General features: G+C 44.0%; 1 protein-coding gene across 3 annotated transcripts in view; it reads right to left on the reverse strand.

Annotated features, from left to right (window-relative positions):
• Nucleotides 1-19502, reverse strand: part of LOC126482310 (cAMP-specific 3',5'-cyclic phosphodiesterase 4A-like) — a 321740-nt gene that overhangs the window by 272106 nt on the left and 30132 nt on the right. For all 3 annotated transcript variants that reach the window (XM_050106346.1, XM_050106344.1, XM_050106347.1), the window contains exon 2: nucleotides 10240-10303. In XM_050106346.1, the coding sequence (XP_049962303.1) occupies nucleotides 10240-10303 (64 nt within the window). The remainder of the gene's footprint in view (nucleotides 1-10239; nucleotides 10304-19502) is intronic.

Here is a 19502-nt window from a genome sequence, read left to right on the forward strand (position 1 = left end):
ATATGAAAGTGCAGAAAGACAGGCTTCCTAACTAAAGAATTGACACAAAGTTAAATTCCCTATCCCTAGTACATAACTTTTTTTTTCGAGCACATTTTCTACATTCACATTTCTGATTCCCACACAAATTTCGAGTCGGAATTAAACTAGATTGCTAGACTGCGGTACCTACAAATTTAAATAATCTTTATAAATATATTTGCAATTTTCGTTAGATTTAATTATAACTGTCTGCATCATACTTGCGTGATGCGCCGTTGCTAAGATCGTGTTCTAAATTTCACAGTCGCTTTGCAATGAAGTCCATCCAGCTTCCTTCATCCCAGTACAAGTTTAAAACAAAACGTTACTATGATTTATTAAGAACATGTTTAATTTCATGCCCTCTATTATTTCAGAAAACTAGATGCAGTAATTATGACACGACTTTTATTTCCATCATCATCAACACTCCGTCTTTCATAGTTGAAAGTTGATGACCTATCACACAATCCTCTTAACAGTCTGTGTCTCCATTTTTCCCCGTCTTCTGCATCGCAAAGTAGCTGGCCTCATGTTTGGAGTGTGTTCTCCTTTATCTAGTCTATCCATCATCTCGGTGGTCTTCCCTGCAATCTTTTCCCTTTGACCTTGCCTAGGATAATCATATACTGGACAACCTGCTCTCCGCCCTGAGTTCTTGAAGTACTGATTTGTTGGTCCGTTCGTCCATCCCTGATATTTTGAGCAACCTCCTGTATGTTCATATCTCGAAAGCATCAATTCTTTTGCGGACCCCTTCACTTTTTGTCCATGCTTCAGGAAGGGCACAGATGCTTGAGGGAGGGAGGGAGGCCGCGGCCCTGCCCCTAAGCTCTCAAGGAAAAAAATTGTACATTTAGGTACTTTTCTTTCAAAATATATATATATATATATATAACTTAGCATTACACAGGTTTCAACAAGGTCGGATCTGAAATAGGTTTATGGCTTCTTACAAGACGCCATTCGTCTTTCAAAATATTAAAAACATACCATACCGCAAAATCTAGCCGCCCCCCCCCCCCCCCTCTCTCTCTCTCTCTCTCTCTCTCTCTCTCTCTCTCTCTCTCTCACCACTACATACTATCGTATGTATATCGTCAGTGTTAGCGCCATAAAGAGAGATTGGAAACACCAGAGATTTTAGCACTTTTAATTTAGTATGTCTGGTTACGGCTTGGTCTTTACAAATCACTGTCAGCTTCGATGATGCATCCCTACCCAGAACAATTCCATGTCGTATTTTCTGTGTGAAGCTCAAATGGTTCAAATGGCTCTGACCACTATGGGACTCTGAGGTCATGAGTCCTCTAGACTTAGAACTACTTAAACCTAACTATCCTAAGGACATCACACACATCCATGCCCGAGGCAGGCTTCGAACCTGCGACCGTAGTAGCAGTGCGGTTCCCGACTGGAGCGCCTAGAACCGCTCGGCCACAACAGCCGGTTCTGTGTGAAGCCACACTCTCTCTGAACCACAGAATCCACATAGACAAAAAGATCAACTTCTTCATATTATGACAGTAAATCAATAGATGGTAGTGACTCCCTCTGTCAGTTACGATCTTGGTTTTTTCTTATAACTTGACAATCCAACTTTCTCGCTTTCTCTCTAAGTGCATCCAATAATGTTCTCTTATAAATAAATATAGAATTCAGCAGAACAAGAAACAGTCGTAAACCATTGCTCCATTCTCCTATTGCAGGTTTGAAAGAACTAATACAACAATCGGATGAATCATGAATGACTGTGAAAAGGTTAAGTGTACTGAGAAAGAATAGTTACGCCATGACGCCTCAAGGAGTAGGAGACTGAAAGAAAAATGATAAATATTTGTTTCAAAAGTAGTGAGGAAGACAGTTACCAGAAACCTAAAACCACCGCAGTTAGGGAAATGGTTGTTAGATCGACTGAGACCTACAGATGCTACACAGTAACGAATTATTGTGAATGTATGTACGCTCCATCTAATTTTATTTTTTAAACTGATTAAATTTACTTTCACTTCACTTTCAAAGAAAAGGCTAAGTACACTGATCTCCACACTGACGAAATGTCTGGTGCCAATAACGAAGCGATATGGGATGTTCTGCCCCCTGTCGTTTCCTGGCATGCCCGCACATTTCAGTAAACACACATCAGCGCGCTCACATGTAAACTGCAGTGAATCGAGCAACGGGTACCTTATTGTAACCTGCTTGCCTGTAACAATGCCAGTGGGGATTTACAAACCTTTCGCTCAGCAAATGTTTCAATCACAGCATCAAAGCATCAAAATCTACACTATGTTATCAAAAATATCCGGACACCTGGCTGAAAATGACTTACAAGTTCGTGGCGACTTCCATCGGTAATGCTGGAATTCAGTATGGTGTTGGCCCACATTTAGCACTGATGACAGCTTCCACTCTCGCAGGCATACGTTCAATCAGGTGCTGGAAGGTTTCTTAGGGAATGGCAGACCATTCTTCACGGAGTGCTGCACTGAGGAGAGGTATCGATGTCGGTGGTCTATAGGATTCACGTCAGGACTCTGTGCAGTCCTGTCCATTATAGGGATGTTATTGTCGTGTAACCACTCTGCCATAGGCCGTTCATTATGAACAGGTGCTCGATCGTGTTGAAAGATGTAATCGCCATACCCGAATTCCTCAACAGTGGAAAGAAAGAAGGTGCTTCAAACATCAATGTTGGCCTGTGCTGTGAACAGTGCCGCGCAAAACAAGGGGTGCAAGCCCCATCCATGAAAAACACTACCACACCATCACACCGCCGCCTCCGAATTTTATTGTTGGCACTACACGCGCTGGTAGATGTCGTTCACTGGGCATTCGCAATACCCACACCCTCCCATCGGATCGCCACATTGTGTAACGTGATTCGTCACCGCACACAACGTTATTCCATTGTTCAATCGGCCAATATTTATACTCATTACACCACGCGTGGCGTCGTATGGCATTTACCAGCGTGATGTGTGGCTTATGAGCATCTGCTCGACCATGAAATCCAAGTTTTACTATCTCCACTTGCAGTGGATCCTGATGCAGTTTGGGATTCCAGTGTAATGGTTTGGATAGATGTCTGAGTATTACACATTACGACCCTCTTCAACTGTCGGCAATCAGTCAACAGACGAGGTCGGCGTGTACGCTTTTGCGCATACGTGTCCCTTCACGTTTCCTCTTCACTATCACATTGGAAACAGTGGACCTAGGGATGTTTAGGAGTGTGGAAATCACGCTTACAGACGTATTACACAAGTGACACCCAAACATCTGACCACGTTCGAAGTCCTCGAGTTCCGCGGAGCGCCCCGTTCTGCTCTCTCACGATGTTTAATGACTACTGAGGTCGCTGATATGGAGTACCTGGCAGTAGATGGCAGCACAATGCACCTAATATGAAAAACGTATGTTTTTAGGGGTGTCTGGATACTTTTGATCACATAGTGCAGTTCCCTAACCAAATTTATTCATTTGTCCAGGGCCCCAAATCTGAGAGCCGTCGTTGACGTACAGTTTATCTGAAGCCATTTTTCTTGAATAAATTTCTTGAATTCATATCTGTCATTTCATTTCTAGTTTCACTATGAAATAATTTCCTCTTCTGCTCACATCTCCCGAAATTTAGGTAGATATTACTTACACTGGCAACAACTTTAGCTTGAAGAAGGTGGTGTCCCAACATTCTCGCAGGTATTTTAAGTCATTCGATAAGCTCTGTAAGTGTCCTACCTCAAAATCAGGAGCTTGTAATAATTTGCTTATGCTGTCAATTGATACAACAGCTGTAGCAAAATTGTTGCCATGATTAAACACCTGAAAGACGTCACATAATCCATAACAACCCCGTATCACAGAAAGTGTTTCAGTTAACAAATTTAACTTATTGACAGTATCAACAGTTACCCATGTGAGCTGCAACTGGCCGTGCATCGTGAGCCCGAGCAGTCCAACGGGAAGGACTTCCCATACACTGTTTAAGAATTTCCTACAGTTATGGGATGCAACTGAAAAGGTTGTGAAGCAGTTGAATCACTCCGGAAAAGTATCTGTTTCATGAATGTCTGCTGCAACAGGCAGAAGACGTGCTTTGTTGATGTCTGCACATTTTTCTAGTTTTTGACTGAGATAAGCTCACGCTGCAGTGTACCTCTTCGGCAAGTCAACAGAAACAGCTAAGTAAAAAATCCGTACAATCTGAACGTTTATTTATATCTAAAGGCTAACTTCGGAATTTTCCTTTATGTGCGACCGCGTGTGCAAGTTTTGTGTGCCGATTTGAAGTTCTAGGTTCGCATATTTTACTGTTCACGCCGCTTCTGCATACTGGTAATCTGTCACTAATTTTATCAATACTCGTTTGTAGTGTGATATATTATGAAATTACGAATATTCGCGAGTGCCGCGATAAACTCTTACCGTTATCGTCAATTGTAGGCTCACACTTATTTTTACTCTTTTCAAATTTTTGGTAACAGTAGCCCTATTCTCGTTCTAAACAATCGTCCTCTAATTTCATTGTATAATTTCGTAAGAAACTGGTAATTTTCGAGAATTGTTGGACACTTGCAAAACTATATTTCCCAAAGTTACTGGTACGAGTATTTTTTAATAAGGTATTTCGTAGCAAGTAAGCGTTTTGATACAAAGTTACTGCTAAAGAGTAGATCACCCCGAATTTCATTGTATATCAACGCAAATAAGCGTGCACTGTCGAAAATTTTCAGAAGTTACTATTTTCCGGGCAGCGTGGAGGGTAAAAATCGTAGAGGGAGACCAAGAGATGAATACACTAAGCAGATTCAGAAGGATGTAGGTTGCAGTAGGTACTGGGAGATGAAAAAGCTTGCACAGGATAGAGTAGCATGGAGAGCTGCATCAAACCAGTCTCAGGACTGAAGACCACAACAACAACAACAACAATTTAATCTGTTGTAAATCGGCGTTTGTGATTTAGTAACTGCAGCAGATACTCTTAACATATTGTGTTACATCTAGTCTTTCCGTAAAGAGGAACATATACTATCCACGTTTATCGTAAACTAACCGTATTTTTTTATTTGTTAGTAACTATAACTAACCTCAAAAAGTTTTAGGAAATTCGTAATTTTTACCACAGGTTCTTCTATTGCCCTAATAGAAATCTCATTTTGTGTATTTGCTGCAATTCTTACATGGAATAAGTAATTTTTTAGCTCGACAGATATCAAAGACAATCAGCAGGCTTAGTTTATAGTTATTTGTTCACTGTTCTGTAATACTTTGCACCAGACAAAATGCAGCAATGCAGCGCCACGGCGAGTGCTATTCCCGTACACGGGATCATGTTCATGACTATTGCTAAACGATTGGCAGCTACTGCAAATCAGTGTGTTGGAAGAGCTCCCAAGAGTCATGTAACTGTGTTGCCAGTACTAAAGGCTCCTCAAGTACTATTCTTTCCTGTTGATCCTGTCCCCTCTGTAGGAAGTACGGGATTTGTCAATAGTCGTCCATTTGACTGCGAGCAGTGCTTTAATGGTAGATCTAGGGGTCTTGTAATGTGGACTGGAACCAGGGTGTTATACCGATCGCCCTAACCAACAAGTTCTAGGTGCTGTGTTTCCGTGAAACCGAGCCAGTGGAACTCACTTCACCAGTTTTCGGGAAGCTTGTTTTGTCAGATGTCAAGATGAGACAAACGCAATAGGACAGGGGTCTATTAATTGTCGGAAGTTCAAACGTACGCCGAATATTGTAACCCTTAGTGAAATGACAACAAGGGACAGGAATGGACGCCAGGCACACTCAGTGTGTTTGCCTGGGGGCCTCATTCAGTGTGTTGAAGAGCCTATTCCGGCAGCCAGCAATGCAAACTGTGGCGCACATTGAAATAAATGATGCCTGTCGTCTAGTCTTTGAGGTTAGACTTGGATCATTCCAGCGACCGGTGGAGAAGGTTGAGAAGACCAGCCTTGTGCACAGAGTCTCAACGAAGCTCACCATTTGCTGCTTTGTCTGCAGAACTGAACCACAGACTTCGAAAGTTCTGTGACAAGCTACGGTGCGACTTCCTTGACTTGCGGCATAGTGTTGAAAACTGTAGGATCCCCTCAAATGGGTCAGATGTGCACTACAAATCAGAGGCTGCTACTCAGGTAGCTGACTATGTATGGGGTACGCACAAGGTTTTTTAATATATCAGGCGACTCTCCATCCAATCCAGACAACGATAGCTGTAGGAAACCCAGAAGTATCAGTGTTAGATCGAAATAAATGCCTCCTACAGGTGAGAATATTAAGATCCTAGTGGTTAACTGCCAAAGCATTCGCAAGAAAATGCCAGAGTTTGAAGCGCTCGTGAAAAGCAGTGAAGCTCAGATAATACTACGGATATAAAGCTGGTTGGAACCTGAAATTAATAGTAGTGAGACTTTTAGGGGAAATTTAACTGTATAGCGAAAGGATAGGCTACTGGGAAATGGAGGCGGTGTATCTGTTGCAGTAGACGAGAAACTAAAATTCACCGAGATAGAAATTTGAGCTGCATGTATCTCACATGCAGCTCAAATTTCTATCTCGGTGAATTTTAGTTTGGGCAAGACTCAGTAACAAGGGTAGGCATAAACTGGTATTGGGTCCTCCTATCGTCCACCAGGCTCATATCCTGATATAACCGAAAACTTTAGGAGGAAACTGCATTTCGTTTATACCTAAGTTCCTCGACCATAGTGTAATATCAGTGGAGACTTTAATCATCCAACGATCAACTGGGAAAAGTACAGTTTTCTTAGTGGTGAGTCACAGGACGTCCCGTGAAACATTACTCATGCCTTCTCTGAAATCTATGAAGAACAGATAGTTCGAAACCCCACTGATGATGGAAATACATTGGATCTTATGGCAACAAAAAGACGTGACCTCTTTGAGGATGTCTGGATCGAAACTGGTGTAAGTGATACTGATTTGGCTGTGGCAACATTGATTATCAAAGCAAAAAGGGCAACTAAATCAAGAAGAAAGATACAGAGGTTCACTAAATTGTATTAAAAAATCAGTAGTGTCATAAATCAATAAGGAACTTGAAACTTTCAGCGCAAGGCGGGAGCATGCAGAGGAACTTTGGCTCAAGATTAAAATAATGATTGACCATGCACTGGACAGATTTGTACGCAGTAGAACAGTTCATAACAGGAGGGACCCTCCACAGTATACAGTAAGAAACTTCTATAGAAATAGAGACTACTGAATAATATACTTAAAAAAAAAGCATAGGACTGCAGATAAAGAGGTGCTGAAATTCTGGTCGAGTGTACAGACTGTTAGTGGCACCTAAGTTAAGCGCCCAGTCCCTAGCGAATGTGACAGGAACTAAAATTAATGGTAGCAAAGCAAAAGCAGGTAAAATGGGACGTACCCTTTGCCGTGCCCTTTGCAATGGTTGGCAAATTATGAATGTAGACGTAGATGACAACTCTCAGGTGCATGTACTTACGTAAGACTACAACAAGCATACAGAGAAAAATTTGCAAGAGGATTCCACTGAAGAAAACGTGTGTAAGCACCCCTATAAGATCCTCTAATATTACTTCCGTGATTACAACCTTGTCCGCAACGTTCACTGATAGGAATCGAGTGTTTCACAACTATTGGTTGAATTAAATGTGCAACAGCAACTCCAGTTTTGTGAATGCTTTTAACAAATCCCGAAGACCATTCCTTTATTTCATATTTATTAATTTCCTTATTGAAGAAAATTTAAACCACGGTGAATATTGTCTCTTCAACATAATCGAATCAGTAGTTGCATCAACAATAACTGTGTAGTATTTCTCATTTTCTCTCTGCATCATGGTGGCACACCTGACATGGGTAGAGCTAGAAATAAATTCTTTCTGGGTGTCACTTAAAGATATGCACTTTTAAACGCTTTCTAGCTTGTCCGTATCTGCCCTTGCTAATATGTTTTGCAATAACTGGATAATAGTGATTCAAGAGCTCTAATATTCGGAGGAAATTTCCATTATTTGCATTTCCAATTTTCTGAGATGAATCTCTGAACGCCAAGCCTCTTCGACCAAGAAATAATGTCACATCATGTAACATGAGAGGTGCCATGTAAGTTGACCATTCTAGGGACGAACAAAAGAATAACATTACTTCTTTACTTCCCGAGTATCGGCATGGTCAATTTACCCCTTTCACATTTCATTTCTTCATTTTTACGATTCTTCCAGGACAACTAAATACAAATAGGTATATCAAATACATACATTTTATTTTGCTCTATAAAGCAACATATTTTCTGTGTATTTCATGTAAAATCACGTTGTGATGGAATCAGAAGTGCCTTATCTTTGAATGTTGTTGGCAGGCCTACGAAATTAAAACGACGATTCACAGCTGTTGCCGTGTACGTTTTTTGGGGACATGTTTCGGCAATATTTCCAACAACATTTAAAGAAAGCACATTTTCGACTCCATCACCAGGTGGTTTCAGCATACGCTGTCTAAAGAAAATATAGTGCATTCAAGATTAAACACGAAATAGAATTGTAGGCAATTGAACTGTAAGAATAATAAAAGTGAAGAATTGAAGCAGGACCTAGACTGGCTTTACTGGTGCTGGGGCAATGTTCTTTTATTTATTATATTGTACAAAATTTATTTTAAATAGTATTCCGATATTTGCCGACTGAGCACTCTGGATCCGAACCCTTGAGACACTTTGGCCTCCTATGATGTTTGGGCGCAGGGGATTTTGTCCCCCCCCCCCCCTCCTCCTCGTCGTCTGGACTGTTTACTAATAGCATATATTTATGTGCCCTACAATTGTCCATCTGACAACCCAGACTGAGAAGTTTGCAGCCGAGATTGACACAGAATTGTCTAAATGTCTGATTTAGACCTTTTAATCAGTTGCAATCGAGAGGATCGTGATCAATTCTGGGTACGAAGCAGCAAAAACAGTCAACATGCTTCTACCATGCTAGCTGTCTTCACCAATTGAGCCAACCATCTAAAGTATGTTGTTCCAATGTTGTTCCATACGGTGCGAGCACTGCTGGACGCCCACACAGGGCAGGCGCAGGTTGGGTAGGCTACTCACAAAGTTCCCCTATCACACGCATTCTGTGCATACGCTATCCACCTGGGCACTCTTGCCTGTGGGTTCTCAGCCAGTGGACTACGACTGCGTACCCAAAAGCCATGCTGACTTCAGCTATAGTCTGCAACCAGTTACTCGGGCGAAGTTCAATAGCCGCTGGCACGAACCTCCGCCAGATATTGGATGAGGCCTCTTAACAAATGCACATAGGCGTTCTTTCTGATCAACATACACACCCACTGTGTTTGTCTCGATTTGGCAGCAAAACTTAGCACTGGTCCAACAGACGAGTTATCCAGTGTTCGCTGACATGTGTTATCGACATTAGGCAGAACCTCGTATCTGTTGCTAAGGTGTAAAGGGACAACTGCACCACCAGTAACCACTGTCAACTGTCAGCTATAGATACACAAACCCACCACTGCCAGCGAATCATCCTTGAGTGGGGCAAACCGGTGAAATGATGTGCATCGGAAGATGAGAAACATCGGGGCTCCAGGCTGTCACAATTTTTGTCACTGATGCCTCAAGTCACTGCAGATTAGGGCAGTAGTATTATGGCCGCCAAAAGCGGCCAATGCAGCTTCCAGCTGTTTTTGGACAGCAGCCAATTTACCTTGTCTTCACACGCAACGCCGTTTCTACCCACTTTCCTCTGTGTTAAACCGTATAAAATTACACATGTGTGGAGGGAGAATGGAAGGGGAGGGGACGTACTAGTCACTAACAAAGAAATTGCAAGCAGAGTATAAGAAGAAATCAAATTACGGTTTATGGTGCTGAAGGTAGTGTAAGTTGGCAACCCCCCCTAAAAAAGATGCTGACCCAGTCACCCGATAAGAATTCATCAAGAACATCTGGTTCATTTCATTTCACATGAGAGACCTCAGTCCAAATAGTAGCCCTGATGATTACTTACAGGTCACTCCATAATAGAGGATGAGAATTTTCTCTCAAAACATTATACGATTTGTATACTTATATTATTTGACAACAGAAAAAAATTAATCAGATGCCAATTCTGGTATTTCGATTTCTCAAGTATCTGTACATGAACTAAATTACAAACATAATAAGCAATAGATGTAAGAAAAGTATTCGTAATCATGACTAATACTGACCACCAGTGACAGTATCCAACGTGAACGCATTGAAAGGCCATTGCGACACACGATCCAGGACACACTGAAACAAACAAGGTAATATATTACATATAAAGAATTTTGAGATAGAAAGAAATTTGGTGCATGTTCAATGAATTTATCGAAACAGTCAGAATGTAACAAACAGACATACTCACCGTCACTGTATCCTCTCTGACCAATATTGAGACACTGTGGATTACGTCATAATGCGTTCATCTATTCCTGTCCATCCATCCAACTATTAATTCATTTATTTATTCCTGCTCCCACCTGGATTTGCATGCCCATTCTATCTGCCACGCAAAACTCATGTTAAGTCTTGTTTCCTTCAACAATTTCCTCTTTCACCTAAGAAGATAACGAATCTATCGGTTTTTTAATTTGTCTCTGTCAGTTTTCTGTGTGTGCTAAGTAATAATTTATTTACTTACAGTTTTATTTCTTTCTTGTTTATTTACACAGCTTTTTCTTTCAGTTTATTGAACACTAGATTTCGACGTCTGTTCCCAAATTTGCTAGTCAATGCTTTACTCTGTTCACAGGAAAACAGATTGTTCGTAACGATATACAACTGACTGATGTAAAAGTAATTGCGGTAGTTTCCAAGGGACTATTCGGGGCTGGTACTATTTATAATATACGTAAATGATCTTGTGGATAATGCTGGAAGCTCCAAGGGGATGTTTGCAGATACCGCAGTTGACTAGAGAAAAGTTGGAACTCCAGAAGACTGTAGTAATATGCAGGAAAATCTATAGGAACACGCACCTGACCTGAATGTAAACCCATGTAACACATTATCCATAAACAGATGAAGATATTCATTACTATTTGATTACACTATTGACACTAAATCATTCGAAACAATAACAACAGTGGAATTCTGTCGACTCCCAATAATTCAAAGTTCAAGGGACCTTACAAAAGTTTGAATAGCTGAGAGTTCGATTCAACAAAGGTTTGACTGTTCAATGTGGGAATCATCAGATATCAAAACAAGAGTATACAGTCCAAAAACGTTAAAAAAGAAATTAATGGTCTAATTGTCTAATGACAGAATTAGCAAGAATCGACTACCTAGATGTAACTACATGGAGCAATGGAAAGTGGAATACCACATAAAACAAATTGTAGGAAAAGAACAATCAGTGATGGGATACTCTGGACGAGTTTTGTGCAAATATAATTCATTCACCAAAGAAATTGTTCAACTATTTCATTAATATTGCACCGATTTTCGGATCATCGCCAGACTTGATTAATAAAAGAGATAAAGGAGATCCAATGAAGAGTGATGAATTTTATATCAGATTTGTTGGTTTAAAGGTAAAATAATTACACAAGGGAAAGAAGAAAAGAAACGAGATGTACAACACAATAACAGGAGAAAGGAAGAACCAGAAGAACTTGAGGAGGACAACCACCAGTACCATGGACAAAACAGGAAAAGAAAACCACAGAGAGAAGCAAGAAACAGGTAGAAGGGGTAAAAACAAGAGAGCAGATGATCGTGGCTGACCGACCACGAGAATAAAAAGGAATAGTCAGCCACTCTGCGACACATTAAAACATCCACCCTAAAAGCATTAGAGTGGAGATCACAAAGGGACAAAGGACATGCGCTAAAACTAATATAGAATGATAAAACCCACCGACACGTATAAAACGTAAAACTAAATTAGCCGGTGAGGCGTTGTCACCTAAATTTAATGGCAACGAGTCAAGTAACTGAAGAGTCCGTCGCAGGACAGCCAAAGGACAGCTCACCAAGATAAGGGCCACTGTCAGCCAGGCGTCGCACCGACACTGAGGTGCGTCATCACGGCGCAGGAGGTAGCCGTGTATCACCCAAGCGTGGCCAATGCGGAGCCGGCAGAGAATCACAGAGCCCCTGCGAGAGGCCCGCATGGAGGACTGCCACACATTCGTAGTCTCCTTAATGACACGCAGTTTGTTGTGCGTGCTGAGGTAATGCCATTTCGTCTCCCAAAGCCCCAAAAACTTGCGGCGTAGTACTGAACGCAGGTCAGTTGCAAAGAAGCCGATCTCCATATGAGTTTTCCCGGCCTGCTTGGCCAGCCTGTCGGCAAGTTCGTTGTCTGGGATTCCAACGTGACCTGGGGTCCTGACAAACACCATTGAACGACTGGATCGTTCCAGGGCATAGATGGACTCCTGGATGGTCCACACCAAAGGATGACGAGGGTAGCACTGGTCGATAGCTTGTAGGCTGCTCAAGGAGTCAGTACACATAAGAAATGACTCCTCAGGGCATGAACGGATGTGCTCAAGAGCACAATATATAGCCACCAGCTCAGCAGTGAAAACACTGCAGCCATGGGGCAAGGAATGCAGTTCAATATGTCCTCCATGGACATACGCGAAGCCGACGTGCGCATCAGCCGTGACGCCGTCGGTGTAAACTACTTCATGGCCTCGGTACATGTCAGGAATCGAGAGGAAGTGGCAGCGGATAGCCGCGGGGTTAACTGAGTACTTAGGGCCATTGGGAAGGTCCAGGCGTAGCCGCGGCCTAGGTGCACGCCATGGAGGTGTACGTGAATGGACCTCAAGCATAGGTGGTAAAGGCAAGGAGTCCAGTTCGGAAAGAAGAGACTGGACGCTAACTGCAATTGTAAGCCCTGACCAGGGCCACTGATGCGGGAGATGAACCGCCGTGGGTGAGGAAAGGAGACGGGGATTCGGATGCGCAGGAGAACTACGAACGTGTGCAACGTAACTCGCCAGCAATTGTGCACGGCTAACCTGCAATGGAGGGACTCCGGCCTCCACAAGAACGCTGGTCACTGGACTCGTCCTAAAAGCTCCTATCGCTAGGCGAACGCTACAGTGTTGCACTGGGTCGAGTAAGTGCAACGCTGAGGTCGCCGCCGAACCATAAAGCTGACTCCCATAGTCAAAGCGGGACTGAACAAGAGCTCTGTAGAGCTGCAGCAGCTTAGAGCAGTCTGCACCCCAGTTGATGTTGCTCAGGCAGCGGAGGGCATTGAGATGCTGCCAGCACTTCCGCTTAAGCTGACGAAGGTGAGGAAGCCACGTCAATCGGGCGTCGAAAATCAGTCCTAAGAAATATGTCTCCACTACAGCGAGTGAATCATCAGTAACGTAAAGTTCTGTTTCTGGATCAACGATACGACGTCGACAAAAGTGCATAACACACGAATTTGCGGCCGAAAACTGGAAACCGTGGTGCTCCAGGGAAGGGTACCGCTTATGCCGCTGTAGAGCTCGCCAACGCTCCTTAATTGGTTCAGCGACTTCCGGCGACCACCAAGGGACTGCCTTTCGCCGGGGGCACCCTAAGTTTTCTGTCACAGAAACGATTGTTGTAGTCACCTGCTCAACCATCACATAGATGTTACCATGTGGGGGAGATTCAACGGTGACAGCTGCAGATTGATAAATCAGTGGCCGAGTAATTACCATGAGCCACCCTTAAATGTGTGGCAGCTATAGTATTTAAGGAGCAGAGGTCGAACTGAGGCAGTAAAGTTTCGCCATCTCTGCCTTGGCCAGTAAGCATGGTGCCACCCCAAAAGGGGTTATAGGCATTAAAATCTCCCAAAAGTAAGAAAGGTTTAGGGAGTTGATCAATAAGTGGAGTTAATACATTCAGGGATACTGCACCATCTGGAGGAAGATATACATTGCAGACAGTTATTTCCTGCGTCGGCCTTATTCTGACAGGCACAGCTTCAAGAGATGTTTGAAGGGGCACAGTTTCCTAAAGACCGAGATTAGGACATAAACGCAAACTTCACCTGACACTTGATTATAGGCACTATTTTTCCTGTAGTATCCCATACAGCCGCAGAGGGCAAGGGTCCGCATTGCCAGGAACCAGGTTTCCTGGAGGGCAATGCAGAAAGCAGGTGTAAAGCTTAACAGTTGCTGTAGCTCAGTTAGGCGGTGGAAAAAACCTCCACAATTCCACTGGAGGATTGCGTCATCGTGAGACTGGGAAGGCATGGAATACTCAATGGGGCAGTTTACGCCTCAGGGTCACCTGCTGCCACCGACTTTTTGCCGGAGCAGTCTATATCCATTGTGTATGAGGCTCCGACAAGATCTAGGTCTTCAGCGGACGCCAGGATCTCCACCTCATCTGCAGATGCAGAGCTTGTAGGTAGTGGTGGTGTGGGTGCCATACAATTCCCTTGGTCTTGGGGATCTTCTTTTTGGATTTCTCTCACTGCTCCTTGGGTTTCCCTGGCTGGGAGGACTTCATTGATTCAGTCTCCAGGACTGAAGATGAGCATGAAGCCCTATGACCAGCTGCTTTTGGTCTCTTCAGCCACTGGTAGGTGTCATCTTTCCCACTAGCAGAAACCTGGGAAGGGAGTGACCCAAGGGACCCCTTCCTAGCGAGAGGAGCCGAAGAAACCTGATGCTTCTCTGGCTCAGAAGTGGGGACTGATATCCCCAATGGTTGTGGAGGTGTTGCTCCCGAAGTAGATGGTGCGGGAGCAACAAGGAGGGAAATGCCCCCCACCACCAAGGGGGCAGGTGTAGTTTTCTGGTTCCGAGAGGCGATAGGAATGGAAGGAACTGATGGGGCGACAACTGTTCTCATAGCGGCGGCGTAGGAGGAGGCCATAGCCACAGGATGTAGGCGCTCTAATTTCCACTTAGCCTCAGTGTAGGTCAGTCGGTTCATGTTCTTATATTCCATGATTTTCCTCTCTTTCTGTAAAATCCTGCAGTCTGGCGAGCATGGTGAATGATGCTTTCTGCAAGTGACACAGATGGAAGGCAGGGCACATGGAGTATTGGGATGTGATGGACGTTCACAATCCCAAGATGTGACGCTGGAAGCACAGTGGGAAGACATATGGCCGAATTCCCAGCACTTAAAGCACCACACTGGGGAAGGGATATATGGCTTGACGTCACAACGGTAGACCATCACCTTGACCTTCTCAGGCAATGTGTCACCCTCGAAGGCCAAGATGAAGGCACTGGTGGCAACCTGCTTATCCCTCGGACCCCGTTGGATGCGCCAGACGAAATGAACATCGTCAGATTGCAATAGAAGGTCCCTGTGGCATGTAATACCCTGGACCATATTTAAGCTCTTATGGGGCGTGATGGTAACAGAAACATCCCCCAACTTGCAGGAAGCGAGTAATGCCCGTGACTGGGTGGAGGATGCTGTTTTTATCAGTACTGACCCAGAGCGCATTTTCGACAAGCTCTCCACCTCCCCAAAATTGCCCTCCAAATCCTGCACAAAAAAACTGAGGCTTCATGGACATAAAGTATTCCCCATCAACTCTCGTACATATGAGGTACCGGGGCGAATAAGCTTCACTGCCACCCTTTGCCTCGCGTTCCTCCTATGGTGTGTCCAAGGAGGGGAACGATTTTGGGTCATATTTCTTAGCATTGAAGTTAGAATTTACCCGCTTAGAGATTGCTGGCGGCGGACCACCAGCAACAGATTACTACTAAGCTTCATGGCGTATCTACCGCCCTGATGCCACCCACTCCGACCAGGGGCCCTCCCCATGGGCTCCACCCAGCCTCAGCAAGGGCCACCTGGCAGAATGGCCATTGCTGGGAGTCCCGATGCCCTAGGGAGATGGGCATCTTCTCCATGGCATACATGGGGAGTTAACGGCGCAGTCATCAGCAGAGCGATCCCTGTGTTGTCAGGGGGCTACAAGCTTCAGGGTACATGGCGGCCCCACCACAATGGGCTGGCTACTGTGCTGGGTATGAGGTGCTAAGAAGTCCATGGCCATCGTCGGCGCAGAAAGCGACACTTCATAGTGCATGGTGGAAAACGTACTCAGGAAGGGGTCATCGCCCAAGAAGTGGAGAATGAGCAGGACTGCAATGCGACGACGAGAAAGTGGGCTAAAGATCTCAATGCACGATGGACACGATGCACCATGTAAGGCTCCCTTCCCCAACTGTCTCGCTCTTCGGGAAAATGTAGAAAGATGGAGGTGAAACCCGACATGGGATCATCACGTAAAGGGCGAAACGTGTGAGAGTCCTTTTAGTCGCCTCTTACGGAAGGCAGGAATACCTTGGGCCTATTCTAACTCCCAGACCTACAGAGGGATTTATATCAGAGTTGGTTAGTGAGACAGAGTGTTGCGGAGATTCTCAACTAATTCCAGAGGCAGATGCTACATGGTATTCATCATGTGTCACAGATTACTGTTTCAATTCCAGGAGCAGATGGGTAACATAATAATGTCTTGTGAAACCAACGTGACGATAAAATCAACGAAATTAGCGCTGATTCAGCGGTGAGGTTTAATCGGGAGTCATTTTTCCTACACACCATTCGCGAATGGAACAAATGGTTCAAATGGCTCTGAGCACTATGGGACTTAACATCTGAGGTCATCAGTCCCCTAGAACTTAGAACTACTTAAACCTAACTAGTCTAAGGACATCACACAAATCCTTGCCTGAGGCAGGATTCGAACCTGAGACCGTAGCAGTCGCACGGTTCCAGACTGAAGCGCCTAGAACCGCTCGGCCACAGCGACCGGCGCAAATGGAACAGAGGATGAGGAAAAATAACAGTGGTAACATAAGTACCCTTGCTTGATGAGTATACATGTGAAATTTTGGGAGGCTAACAAACAACGAAATTTCATTTACTGTGTGTATATAGTGTGAGAGCGAGAATACATGACTCGATTGGTAGGTAATAGGGGTATATAGGGTGAAAAATTGAATACGCAGAGATGCCAACCCTGGTAACAACAACAGTTCTAATCTGGCTGAGCAATGAGACAAACCAAGCTTTCGTGACATATGAGTACGTCGATCCAAGCTACTTCAGCTCTATGCCATAGTTCATTAATCTTAATTGCTTAAGGGCATGCCAGACTTTCAGCAATTCATGACTAGATCTTTTCAGCAAGAATGTGCTGGGCATGACAACCTCGAACACCCTATGTGTCAAAGTAGCTCTGCACAGTCAGGGAAACATGGGGCCTTGCATTATTTTACTGGAAGATAACTTACAGAGACCTCACAAATAAGGCGCAACAACTGGATTTTACACTTTAGAAATTTAATACCTGCTGTTCCAAGTACGAGATGAGCGAAACAGAGATGATAGTGTTGTGTACCCAGTGGCACCCCAAACCATCAAGCTAGTTGGTGGAACTATGTAACAATGGCGAATGTTGTCTGGCAATGTTCGTTCTCCTCAAAGCCTCCACACAGGGATACAACCATTGTGATGCTGAACGCAAAACTGGAAATCGTCTGAATAGACGACGTGGTACCGCTAGGTGTCTACTGCTGTCACTGGGCGCCCTAATGCATGTGCACCTCACTCTGGTACTAGGTCAAGAGAAGGCGCGACAGTGCAAATTAGAAATACACTGAGTTATCCTTCCTTACTTACAGAATTCAAATAGCATTACTACAACTTCCTTGGTACTACTGCTCTGAAATGCTAATCCTTTACATACCCAACAAGCTTGTACTACATTTCTTGTTAAATTGCCATCTGTGGCATGCCGTCTTGACGGCGTTGCAGATTCATAGATGCAGTTCCATCTAACTGAAATTATGCCCAAATATTCCTAAAAATTAGTTATTTTGTCAACTCAGCTCAGTAAACGTTTTCATCAATTCTGGATAGAGGATATTCTCTCTTTGTACTCTCCTTCATGAATGTTATGTAAAATGCAGTTAAATATTACTTATATCTACACTATGTGATCAAAGGTATCCGGACAACTGGCTGAAAATGACGTACAAGTTAGTGACGCCCTCCATCGGTAATTCTGAAATTCAGCTTCCACTCTCGCAAGCATGCGTTCAATCAGGTGCTGGAAGGTTTCTTGGGGAATGGCAGCCCATTCTTTACGGAGTGCTATACAGAGGACAGGTATCGATGTCGGTCGGCGAGGTCTGGCACGAAGTCAGCGTTCCAAAACATCCCAAAGATGTTCTACAGGATTAGAACAGGACTATGTGCAGGCCAGTCCATTACAGGGATGTTATTGTCGTGTAACCACTCCACCACAAGCCGTGCATTATGAACAGGTGCTCGATCGTGTTGAACGATGCAATCGCCATCCCTGAATTGCTCTTCAACAGTGGGAAGCAAGGAGGTGCTTAAAACATCAATGTAGGCCTGTGCTTTGATAGTGCCACGCAAAGCTACAAGGGGTGCAAACCCGCCCCCCCCCCCCCTTTCATGAAAAACAAGACCACACCATAACACCACCGCCTCCCAATTTTATTGTTGGCAGTACACACGCTGGCAGATGACGTTCACTGGGCATTCGTCATACCCACACCCTGCCATCGGATCGCCACCCTGCCATTCGTCGCTCCACACAACGTTTCCCCACTGTTCAATTGCCCGATGTTTACGCTTCTTACGCCAAGCGAGGGTCGTCTGGCATTTACCGGCGTGATGTGTGGCTTATAAGCAGCCACTCGACCATGAAGTTCAAGTTTTCTCACCTCCCGCCTAACTGTCATAGTACTTGCAGTGGATCCTGATGCAGTTTGGAATTCCTGCATAGTGGTCTGGATAGATGTCTGCCTATTACACATTACGACCCTCTTCAACTGTCGGCAATCTGTCAGTCAACAGACGAGGTCGGCGTATACGCTTTTGCACTGTATGTGTCCATTCAGGTTTCCACTTCACTATCACATCGGAGACAGAGGACCTATGGATGTTTAGGAGTGTGGAAATCAGGCTAACAGACATATGGCACAAGTGACACCCAATCACCTCACCACGTTCGAAGTCCTCGAGTTCCGCGGAGCGCCCCATTCTGCTCTCTCACAATGTCTAATGACTACTGAGGTCGCTGATATGGAGTAGGTGGCAGCACAATGAACCTAATACGAAAAAGTATATTTTTGGGAGTGTCTGGATAGTTTTGATCACACAGTGTATATCCTACACTCTGAAATCATCTGCATACCTTTTGCTCATGTCAGTGTTGCATTTTGAATGAAAGAGATAGCGACTACGACATGTTTCTATTCAGTGATAGAACGTAAGTTAACAACTGATGCAACTGTGTACTTCAGTGCAAACTATTCGTTACACAGAAATTTTATGCATATAGCCATAAATATATTATAAAAAGGGTGTTTCTTTTTGAGTATATTTTGATGACAGTGCAGGACTGTTTATATTATTCATAGCATGATTCTTGGGATATGGAAGTAGAACCAAGCAACGTTTGGTCATGTAGTCACATGAATTTAGAAAT

Source organism: Schistocerca serialis, chromosome 5 (genome assembly GCF_023864345.2).
Source record: "Schistocerca serialis cubense isolate TAMUIC-IGC-003099 chromosome 5, iqSchSeri2.2, whole genome shotgun sequence".
Lineage (NCBI taxonomy): Eukaryota > Metazoa > Arthropoda > Insecta > Orthoptera > Acrididae > Schistocerca > Schistocerca serialis.